At 38.1% G+C, this 12,456-nt stretch overlaps 1 protein-coding gene across 1 annotated transcript in view; it reads right to left on the bottom strand.

Annotated features, from left to right (window-relative positions):
- Positions 1-12,456, bottom strand: part of LOC104280347 (vacuolar protein sorting-associated protein 13B-like) — a gene marked incomplete at its 5' end in the record, with an annotated part of 79,718 nt that overhangs the window by 45,108 nt on the left and 22,154 nt on the right. Inside the window, 3 exon segments of the mRNA XM_009877967.1 lie at positions 1,321-1,482; positions 7,317-7,666; positions 9,466-9,647. Of these exon segments, the coding sequence (XP_009876269.1) occupies positions 1,321-1,482; positions 7,317-7,666; positions 9,466-9,647 (694 nt within the window).

Below are 12,456 nucleotides of genomic sequence, written 5' to 3'. Positions count from 1 at the left end.
CAGGCGTTTTTCTTGTAGGAGAAACCATATGTCCTTTTCGAAAATGTGACAAGGGACGTAGAGCAGTCCAGTGTCTCCAAGCCTCCGAAGGTCCCCCTGTGTGCACTACTACACCAGCACACGTCGTTTACAACAACTCCTCTGTCACTGAGCTGAGATGACCCTTTATTAGCCTGCCTTCCTCCTAACTTATGCCTTGACTTCAGTGTCAACTGCAACTGTTTACTCTGGCTGAATTTGCTCTGCACAGATTACCCGCATTCATGTAAAATTCAGGAGTTCTGCATATCCACCAACTGACACAGGAATGAAAACCACAGTACATTTGCCCTCTCTGCTTCCCAGGGAAACTTGAAACCTGTCAGCAGTCAAAGTGGGCACAGCTCCTGTTTAGAGTTACCATCCAAATTTCACCTTTCTCACATGCTAAGACTGCTGTTTTCCAGGGCTCTAGACGAGTTAGGAACTCCCATTCACTACACTTCTTCTAGGATCTGTAAAAATTTTAGTAAGTCTTCAGCACAGGACTGCTGCTCAGCAAGTGGGGTGGCACGGGTCTCTAGTCTCCCACTCCGCAGGAGCTGGGTACATATTAAAAAGAGATAAGAAATGGCTTTGCTGTCTCATAAACACTTAAAAAAAGTATTTAAATTCTTGTCCTGTCTGGAACCAAGATGAAAAGTCAATTTTTCACCACCACTCAAGAAAACCAACAGCATGGTCTCATGGAAATATTTCCTGTTGATAATTTTAAAATATTTTATTTCAGTTTCAGTGTTTATCCTTAAAAAAACACCCAAGAAACAGAAACTGCATTATTTAAACTATATAAGTAGAGTGTTTCTGACAATTTCAAATCCTTTCTAAAGCAAGCACATGCTGAGTTGAGAGATTTGTCCAGTTTGACCCTGTTCTGCAAACAATTTCAGTGAACAGATGCTTCTGGTAAAAACAATTCATTAAAAAAATTCCCCAAACCTCTAACGTACATCACAGAAAACAGACACTGATCACTTAGTTATAAAAACCTGGCAAGCGATCTTCTTTTGCCTTTTTTTTTTTTCAGAAGCTTCAGTTTCCACAACCACTCAGCTTTACAAAAAGTGGTCATGCACATCCAGTCCTACCCTCGAGTAACTTCTAAACACTTCTGGCTTTCCTCACTTTTTGTTTACCTTTTCCCTCTGATGAAACTCCAAGCCTGTGACTCCTGAAGGAACCGGAGCATCAGAGATAGTTGAAACCATAGAGAAAACCAAAGCATAAAGCCACCAGTCAGCTTTAGCAACTGCTGCGTTCGAAGGGCTGTTTCCAACATACCTGCGGGGACTTGTGAGAACGCCAGCTGTACTGGTGACTGTGGAGACTGGCCAGCAAAATATTTTCATCAGTATCCACCTGGCCAAACCGCAACGTCTCTTGTGTGTCATTACAGATCACAAAATGGCTGAAGACCAACTCCTCTGCCTCAGGGCATTGGTTCTGGAAGGAAAGGGATATGAAAGCCAGTAAGCATCAGATTAATTGCGAGACATTTGGCAGCTGTCTGCCCAGTGCCGACTATTATAACAGCGCAATGCTTCAAGATCTCTTGCCATTAGCTCTGGTTCTCGTAGTACTGTACTCTCTGCAAAAACTAGTGTTTTGGTTGACAAAATATATCCTGAGACTGAACATATTTTAGCTTATGTTTCTGTCATGCAAATGTTAAAAGATTTAAAATCACAATAAAAACTAGATTTCCTAACTTATGTGAAAGACTTCAATGAAGTTAAATTCAGTGGGAAATGACGTCCCACAGCGCAGATGGGGCACTACAGGCTGAGTGGAGAGGCACGAAGAGGTTTCTCTGTGCTCGACAACCAATCTCTCAGGCCAACAGGCTGCCTGCCCACTTCCTCTTCCACAGCTGCTGCTTCTACTTTGAAATGTTGCTGTGGGTCAGCAGCAGAAGACTCTCTATCTCCTGACACCACAACACTTAAAAAATTTTACACTACTTTTTCTCCTGCCTGCAGCATCCTTCATCCCTCTCTTTCTGCTTTTCATCTGTCTGCTTGTCACACTGTTGACACAATAAGACTATATGACGGTCACAAAAATTACCAGAGCTACAGGTCATCTGCCTCTGAAGGCACCAACTATAATCCTCTAGGCTGGAGAGGTCAAAGTGTGACCGACAACTTGATCTGGAGATCACCTCTCATATATTTCTGTCCTAGTAACTACTAGGCTGGCACATTTCACTTAAAAGAAGCTACCTAGTAATCATAATAATCACCCCAAGAAAGCAATATTTGGACAGTTTTCATGAAATTTAATGGTTATAACACAAAGAACTCATTTTCCTGGGCTTTTTGTTACTTCTTTTTGACCCATCTTTCCTAGTGCACACTTTTGACAATGCTTTATTGTTAGTTGGTTCCTTTCTCTCCACAATATAACCCAGCTGCTCTGTCCTCATCCTTTCTTCCCATGACATTTTCTCTTAACTTATGGGACCTCCATGGTCTTTGAGAACTGGTTCTGTTTCCCCTCCTTGCTCTCAGTGGACCTTTTAAACAGACATAACGAAGCTAACACCTCCTCTGTCTGCGATCACATGGGTCTCAAGTTCTTTGATAACAATTTGCCTGGAAGCCTGAAAAAATTCAGAGATCAAACAAAAGCGAGAAAGTATTTCCTCATAGATTGCTATGGATCCTTGTTTATCCATGAAACAACAGTTTGGTACATTGCTTATAGCACACTGCTGGGTGAAGTGTGCAAGGTATAAAATTAGTATCCTTGAATGCATATTAACTACTGTTATTAATTTCAGAAGAACCTAAACGGTGCACGTCTAAAGGCAAGTTGTGACTCCTTTTGTGACTGAACGTCAGAATGGTTGGCTGGGAGTGTTTCTGCAAAAAATTAGGAGTATTTAAGCATGAAAATATTTAGACTAAAGCTTCTCTCCAAATCTCATGAATTCTTCAGCATCTATCTCCTGTAAAACAAGAGTCAGGTGAGCATAACCAAAATCTCACTATTTCAAAGCAGTAAAATTTGTTACAGAGCAGTATGTCTGTATCATATCCAGTAGCAGATCTGGGTATGCTAAAGGCTGACATTTACAGTGCCACTTCAGAGCACAGAGTTTGTTTTGGCATTTTCTACTGGTGGATCTATGACTTTTTACTGTCAAGCTGCCATACCCACATACCCATAAGTCTACCACAAATATATATATATTTTCCTGCTACAGCTTTGCAAAGTGTTCTATTTAAAAGGGAGGATTTACTATCCACAGAGCTTGGTGTGCTGTTGTAGTCAAACCTAGGATTAATTTATTTTTTTTTAATTCCAAAACATTTTCTTGCTGATTACACAGAGATTGGAAGAACAACACCAGATGATGAACTTCCTTCTTTTCACCTAACTAATTTAGTCTCAAGTATGTTAACACAAACTGTAGGTTCTTGCACTTTCCAGAAGGAAAAGAGAATCTAGCAATTTTTGGCATGCACAGAACTCCTAAATTGTACTGGGGGAATGTTATCCCATCAGGGATTACTAATAGACTTGCACACATTTTGGTGCTGACGAATGACTGCCATTAATCATCAGTCTTAAATGCTAGATTTGCTACTAAAATCTACTGCTTTTAACATCGATGCTTCTCAAAGTTAGGCAAAGGAGATATTTTAAGCTCGATTCTACAAGAGTTCCAAAGTTTTAACCAAGGAAACAGCAAGATTCACATAATAAGGCATTGCTCTATGCTGCCAGGCTTAAGAGACTCCTACTGATGCCTAAAGTCTTGATAATGACAGTTGACCTTTTAAAGGGTCATCAGGGAAGCCTGGGGATGCTTTAGCTCATCACGGCAACCACACACTGTACAGGCAGGGTTCTAGGCAACTCTTAATTCTCCTTGCACTAAATGCGGGATAATTTTCCCAGACAGAGTACAATCCACGCTTCCCAGTTCCTGGGGAGCTGCAGAAGGTCCCTGCACCCATCACAGGGGACTGGATCCCAAATCACTTCTGAAGTCTGACAGAAACTTCTAGAGTGAGCAGAAAGGGACCCAAAAGAAAAAAAAATCAGCAAAAGTAAAGAGTGAGGGAACCTTGATTGATAAAAGAGAGTGTAAAGAAACCAGACATAACAAAAACAAATAGAACTGCACCATTTGTGTGGCAATGATGCTGAAGGGCTGAATGATGACTCCAGGAACACCTAAGTGTGGATTAGGAAAAAAAATCCCTCTGTGAATTAAAAACAGCAAATCAACAGAATCAGCAAAAGATCAACAGCCTGAATCAGGTACAGATTAGGGTCAGTTCCTGGGGGACAATTTCCTGCCCCTCTTTAGATCATTTTTCAGCTGTTCTTTTCTCTCACAGAGGCCTGGAAAGTGTCTCTCCTTTATTAGGCTTTCAAATATTTCGTGAATTCTATTCAGAGTGGAGAAAAACATCCTCCATAATACAAGTTACCAGGCTTTCCCTGTCTCAGGGCTTTCTGCTCAAGTCTCAGCTCACAGCGATTTCAAAGCATTTCTGGATCTGGAAAAAATGCCGTAAAAGTCTAGGCCTCTTTACATGCATAAAGTTATTTTCTGTGTTCTTCACAAGCTACTGAAGACCTGTGCAAGTCTTCCTCCACTCTCCCTCTCACACGCACATACACACTCACTGTCTCCAGTTCTTACTAATGTTTGTTGGATAGAAAGCCTTTAGCAATTTCTTTAAGAGGAAAGAACATTTTCCTTCTTATTGCTTAAACTTCATTCTCATGGCAGTATCCTGAACACTTTCAGCTAGGAAGTTAAACTGAAGCTACAAGCAAATTTTCTGTACCCTCTTCCTTTGTTCTCTGTGCTTATGGGGAAACTACTGAGATCACGGATGTCATTTTGACTGATCTCAGCTCATTAAGAAAACTTATGCAACTGTCAACAGAAGGGTTAAGCACTATACAGACCTTGAGGAAAAATAGTTCTAATCATATAAAACAGGAGCTTTTATAACTTTTGAGGGGCTTAGGAAAACATTTACAGTGCAAGACCACAAGAATAGGGTTTTTTTTTCCCAGGAATACTCACTTACTACCACACCTGGAGAGCTATTTTCTCAGCTGACCCCGTGTCTCTAGCTATCACAAACCACTAACACTATAAAACAATTTGTGAAGGCTTAAATATTAAAATAAAGGGTAAAAGAACCACCCCACATCCACATATATTCACAGGAGACAAGCATTTTCTATCTCACTTGATACTCTGTGTGTTGTTATTATTAAATAATAAAACTAAATTAATAACAATCTTGAAGTTTCTTGCCTAGTTATTTGATTATTAGAACCATTACTTTAGCTTTGCATTTAGATGTGCATTAGCCTGTTACTGCTTGTATTTAAACAGGGATTTCAGATTAGACAGTGAAATATGTCAAAAGGGGAAACTATTTTTAAAAAGTGCTAATCCTCTCAGATTTCCAGCATGTGATTTACAAGTATAAAGCAAGTTGTATGCCTGGCGCTTTTCAGGCTTAATCTACTTTCAAAATGTTCATCGTTACTTAAACAACAAAAAAATATAATCAGTCCATATCTAGGAAACAAAGACACTGACAGGGGCTTCTGTTAATCCTGAACTCTTGACCTAAAGGTGCGGGGTCAAATTGTTTCATGCTTCATCTGTCTGTCCACTGACTACAACATCACTTGTTTCAGATATTAATCCAGTTAAAAGTATGTGGAGAATTCAAATAACCTTTCCTGTTTATTAAATTTGTGCTTCTAGTTGGTAGTATTTATACTGTATTTTATGTAAACAGCAAACATCAAACAATGCTTACAACTGGGAAATTCAGTCCCACTCTGCGCAGTGCATGCCATCCCCCCAGTCTGGAGGTAAAGCCACATACAAAACATCTTGGTAATAATTAATTTAATAAGCCATTTTGAACCCACTTGTGTGTTAACTGTTCCATAATTTCAAAGCGATGCAAGTTTTTAATCTCGAGTACTCCGGGCTAGATACCCACCACATCAGAACATGGTGGCAAGTACCCTTGACATGAGAGGAAACGAGAAAATTACAGCAACAATTACAGAAGTATATCCTCCTGTGGCTCATGTTAACATTGCCAAATCCATGTATAAATCAGTACCAACTATTCATAGAATGTACCTGTCAGCAATATACCACATGACATATGGCTCTACTTAATCAAATATACAATTCCATTTTTTCAACTCAGAATATTCCTTCAAGGCACAGAGTAGTCAGTCAGTCATTCACACTGTGATGTGGTTTAACACACTTAAATATTTATGCACCATATTTTATTTATATGTATAGCTAGGTCTGAGAGATCTTTTTTTTTTCCATCCTAAGAGGAAACTGACCTTTCTGAAGGCCATTTTGCAGTAGTTGCCACACATGTCTTAGATGAGGGACTAGTACAAAGTCAGAAATATTTTGGATTTCAACAGCCTACCAAGGACTCTCTTATACTTTCTATGTTTGTTTTTTATTAAAAGCATTGTTCAAAATATGACAAAAACCAGAAATTGGAGCTACAAAGATTTTTGTTCACATTGATATTTGAGCCAGCTGTAAAGATTTAAATCACACTAGATCTTGTTTTATGAATGTCCTTTTGCAACAAGAAAACCATGGAATGCCCTTAAAAAAGATTTTTTTGATATAAAACAGATGTTTTATCCTTTTTTGGGGGCTTTGTTATTGTAGTGCCATATAGGTAATTAATTCCCAGGCTCCACATAGTTCTTCAGGCAGATGAAGAGAATGATTTGATTTCAAGGCTATAGTGGAGTAAGGGAATTACAGGCCTTCAAGGGGTCACTGCAGAAGCAAGGTTCCTTACGCTGGGACTGGCTTTGGCCACTAATGCTGCCTGTGCAGAATGTAATGCAAAACTAGTGTTGAACTTCAATAAGGGTAGACGTAGTAGCTGGAAACAATATGCTCTACCGCTCAGACTGAGCTGTGCTTACATATCGTGCATCACTCACCTTTTTCACAAATTAATGGAAGAGCATGTATTTCGAGACCAAGATTCTCATTATTCTGATCTGAATCCATGCAGCTTCATTGAGACTCAAGCAGTTCAGGCTACATCTACCTAATCCTAATTTTCATTGATATCACGGAATTAACACTCATTAGTAAAAAAAAAGCCTTTTAGTGTAAATTAAAGCTTTTACATCTTGGAATATTTTAATCAATGCAGTTGGTATTCTAATTTGCTATTAAATGTATCACAACAGCTACATTTTTTCTCACTGCTGTATTTGCATACCTGCTGCCAAGCTTGAATTGCCATATTTAGAGAATGAAGTGCATATTGGCCAAAGTTGATGAAAATGGGGTCCACCATTATCGTGCAGTCCAATAGCCTTCCTGCTGTGCTGCTGGAAACAGCAACCTGCCCCCAGACTTTGAAAGGTTTCACAACACTCTGCATAGTCACGTTTCGGCACTCCAGAAGTTTACAGTGGGCTTTACTTGAAAACTGGATCTCCTGGAACATCGACTCATCACTCCACTGACGAAGATATATATGAGGCTCATCAAAGGAAATGATCATGTATTCTAGATCAGATGGCATGTTCTTATCAGGTAAAAATGGCTGAAGAAACTTTGGCAGTGCTGAAAAGTAAAAGAACAAACAAGACTAGAACATCACCACTGCCACATTCTGGATGCTTATGTAAATTGTGTTTCGACTGCTTGTACATATGATGAAAACAAGTAAAATTCCTAAGAGTCGACATTTCTGAAATCTGAAATGAATCCTGTTCACACTGTTTATTAGATGTAAACTAGAACTGTAATTAATAGCAGTCGCAAACAGAAAGTGTCTGCAAACAAAAATCTTCTCATCATAAATAGATGAGCCACCCAAACTGCTTTATCTACAAACTGCACAATACTTCAGATTACTGCCTGTTTGGGGTGGAGACCATATTTCTGTGAGAATTTTTGCTCTAGTAGATGTATATTATATTTCACACGTAACACATTGCAAATACAATAAAAATTAGCAATATAATATTTGCTGACATGTGACTGTGCAGGCTAACAGGCTTCACACAATGAAAATAGTCTTTGCTGCAACTACAGAGAGTTCAACACCACAAACCCACTGAGATATGACACATTACCCCATAGTACAGAAATTAAACAAAACAGTATCCCAAGCCTACATCATGAGAAATATATCACAAAATAGATTTTATCGCATTCACTGAAGTCTCAGTCCTGCAAAGTGCTGAGCCGTGTGGCACTGAGACACTGCAAGGCACGTACACCACTTGTGTAATATTAAGCATGTGAGTATTTCCACTGATGTTATTATTTACGTTGCTGGAACTACTCACATGCTTAAAATTAGCATATGCTCAAGTGATCTACAGATTTGGAACCAAAATACTCATCACTTTCCAAGATCAAGTCCTATTATTCTACAAAAGCATAATGGATACAGCAAGATTTCTGCTTCTTTTGCATATAACAGCACAATGGAGCCCCAAAATTTAAGGTCTTTAGGTGACCCACAGAAGAACAACAGCAGCATCAGCACAAACTCAGTTGCTGTTGAAAAATGAAACAGCTGGGTTTGATTTTAATCTGATATTTGCTCTTTCCAGTACATGTAATTTTAAAGATTGAGCATCTGGAATTGAGTGTAATAGGGAGGAAGATTATGTACTGATAGAGGTAGCAGATAGACAAGAAATTAACTGCTAGATGCTGAGCATCAGTCTTAGTATGATTTGATAATGCATATATTATACTTGCAGAAACAGAAAAACTACTCACAAAGAAAGCTGCCCCTGTCAAAATTATCAAGGATATTTGCTCATCTTCCATGTAAAGCATTCCTGGCATTTGAAAAATCAGACAATAATCTAAAGACCTCTTGGAATGTATCTGCCATTAATGCAATGACAGAGAGCACTGAACAAAACCAGATGTAGCTCCAAAAGTGACCATAATTGATATAACAGTTAAATCTAAGGTTCTCTGAGCTCTTTCAAGGAATTCTTACTTAAGGCAGTTGCAAAATCTTCAAATATTTTAATAATACTGTTAATATGCCGGAAAATTTAAAAGATCAAATTCATTCACCAAGATGGCTCAAAACTGAAGGGGCACCTGCTGTCACTAATCAGACTACGAAAAACAGACGGCTTCTACAGTTACCCATTCCGGAGGGAGGAAAGGGAATGATCAACCAGCCCCACTGCCTGCCATATGTACTTTCTCAGTGCACAGAAGTCATCAGTTTTACCTTGAGGTCTGTACCACCAGTGGCAGTTGGTGATAATTTATTTCAGGAATGCATGTTTGAATGAGGAAAGCAGACTATGGACAGCAAACCAGTTATTATCAAGCAGCACGTATGAACTATATGCTTTTATTATTTTACATAAAGGAGTACATACCTGTGCCTAGTTGATCAAGATGATGGCAGAGATGGATTTCCAAATACGTAAACTGGATCAACACGCTTAGTGATGGCACAAACCAAGGAGTAAAACAGGAGTCAACCCTGGTACAGGCTGCTAATGCCGTGGGGGTTACAAGCTGATCGCACGTGCTTTGTGAGCCAGATTCACTTTCCGAGCTGCAAAAGGTAGATAACAAAGTGGTAGTTCAGCACTTCCAGGATTTTGTCTCTTTACAGTAGGACTGGACAATGTGCCATGCTGGTTTTCTGACACAGCCCATGTCATCATTCTCTTTTAACTGTTAATGTCAGTTTTTCCCAAGCAGAACAGAGCAGACAAGATTGCGGTCCAACAGCGCTTGTATCACACCCCACGTTCCATTTACAAACTGTTGAACCACAGAAGTGAAGTATATTGGAAGAAAATAAAAACAACATATATCAGGTATCTTTAATTGCTGAAATAGCTAAAGAGAGTACATAACCATTATTAAAGCTATAAAGGAGGAGCTGAAAGTTAATCCGGTCAAGAGAATTATTTTTTTCTTTTTACTTTAAGGAAACCAACTTACAACCATCAAATTACTTCTGCACATAAAACCCTGACCCTGTAAGCTTTATTTCCTTTGCCCTTCTCACTCTAAAGTCATCATTTAAAAATAATCTCTGAGTGTTATAAGCTCAGCCTAGAGCCTTTTACCAGTACGTACTACAAAATATTAACTATATATTTAAAATGCCATGCCACTGATTTTGTTTTCCTTAGCCGTGCTCCTGATATCATGAATTTCTAAGCATTATCTTTCAGTCTCTTGAGAGAAACTAACACTACATCACAATTCCACAGGTTGCTAAGACGCCACTGAGGTACAAATAAACCTAATTTAAGCCAAATCAATCCTTAATGTTCCTTATTCTCACTCCCTTTGCAGTTTGGCAATAAAGAGTTTTAGTTTAAAAGCATAGACTTGATTTAAGAAAGCTGAGTCTATGTCCTCAGTCAAATACTGTTTTAATTTTTGAAATAAAATTTAACAAAGGATTAACTAAGGTCAATTTACTACTTTTGTCAGAAAGTAATAGGCTTTTGTAAAACAACATCAATAGATTTTCATTGAATTTTTAAAGGTATTCTGAATTCAAACACAGGTTTAAATTTGAACACTGGCTTCAAAGTTACACATCTTAGGCTTCTAGGACCAAACTCATAATTCCATGAGTGTTACTGTAAAATTATGCACAAATACAGTAGGTACTCAAAATGTTCAGCATAGATTTCCAAAGGCCAGGGAAATTTATCAGTATTGTTTTGTGTTACTGTAACTAGCTAGTAGGTTATTTATTTATGAAGACTAAATCCAACTTTAGCTTTGTGGACATAAATTAAAATACTTGTGTGTCAGTAAATTTCAACTAAAATTAGCTAAGTATCAAACAATCAAGACAGGGTATCAAGAATAGATTAGGTCAGTCAAAGATGAAAGACATCACTTAATCAGATTTTTACATGCCTTCCTGTGCTTCTTCATCTCTCCAACTTGCCCATTTGCATTTCAAGAATGGTGTTGTAGGTCTTTTGAGAGCTGGATTATTTGGAAATAAAATTATTCCTTGTGTTCACATGCTAAAACATTTATGGGGCTGGACTAGAGTCAGAGAAATAGGATGCTTTTCTTTACTCTGCCATAGATATTCCTTACATTGCTGGAACAAAGCATGAAAGCAAAAGAGACAAAAATTCATATGCTAATTCAGACCATTAAGTACTTTTGAATCTGTGAAACTGGTTAGTTCTTTCAGAGCAATTGTCAGTATTTTAAGAATTTCTGCTCATTGTAATTTGATTAGAAACAGAAGTTCAGGGCCTATAAAATGGAAATAGAAAAAGGGTAGAGGGGTGCGAACAAATGTTAACTAAACTATGAGGAAATTTTAAAAACATAATTACACTGATATACTGAATTAATACTTAATTTGCACAATCAGCTATAATGTTAACTTCAGCAAAAAGGAATGACATTTTTTTCCCTGAAATTTTATATTTATTCTTAAACTGTAAATTTCTTTCCCTCAGAAATCGGTTCCTTGAGTCACCTATAAGTGACTTAGCATTTTTATTTCCTTAGATATATTTTTTGGAGACGGATACTTTCATAAAGTAAAAACCAAACAAAACCATCAAAAAATCCTATGTATTCAAATTCTATATACCTGGTTTTTATTTATTGAGCATTTTACTGTGATGGGATCTTTGTCATTTGTCCCTCCTAACCTAGTGATTACAGGTCAATATGACCTGGCATTGCTAGGTTAACAACTGGACTCAGTGATCTTAAAGATCTTTTCCAACCTAAATGATGCTATGACTCCATGACACAATGCAGGAGGAAACGTGGCAGAAGCTTCACAGCAGGGAAATAATTTAAAGCATTTAGCCATACTTTGCTCCAGTGTTTCTGTCCCACAAGCAACAGATCACACAGAGGTAATATTCTGCAACTTAAAAGGCTGGGAACAAAGTGAGGAGCAGGACTTCCCTTCTGGGGAAAGTCACTCTACAGAGATCACTTTCTAGAAATCATATGAAAAGAAATGTAATGATGATTCTTTCATTGCTGTTTTCATACATGCCCAGACTTTGTTAAAGTGGTATTGTTTTACCTGTGAAGGGGTCCATTTGATTTTCACTCAACCAGAAAACGTACCCAGAATTACAGGCCCCGTGTTGTTATGAAAATAAAAATGCAGTAACAGTGTAAAGTAGTTACAGTACAAAATATAATAAAAGTAGCATCCAAATTACTATAAAAAAGAACTCTAAGAAGAGATCATAGTATCGGATGAACAATTTTTAAAGGGGGGCTGTAGTACCCCCTATAATCACTACCATCACTCTCTGACTTTAAATTAAATCCCATTTAATCTTTTTGTGTAGGTAGACTTCTGTCAGACCTTTAGCACTGCTGCTTTCTCCTTTTACCTTGCA

The sequence above is a fragment of the Apaloderma vittatum genome, unplaced genomic scaffold (assembly GCF_000703405.1).
Source record: "Apaloderma vittatum isolate BGI_N311 unplaced genomic scaffold, ASM70340v1 scaffold3961, whole genome shotgun sequence".
NCBI lineage: Eukaryota > Metazoa > Chordata > Aves > Trogoniformes > Trogonidae > Apaloderma > Apaloderma vittatum.
The sequence above is the reverse complement of the archived record's forward strand: the minus strand, read 5'-3'. Positions and strand labels throughout refer to the sequence as shown.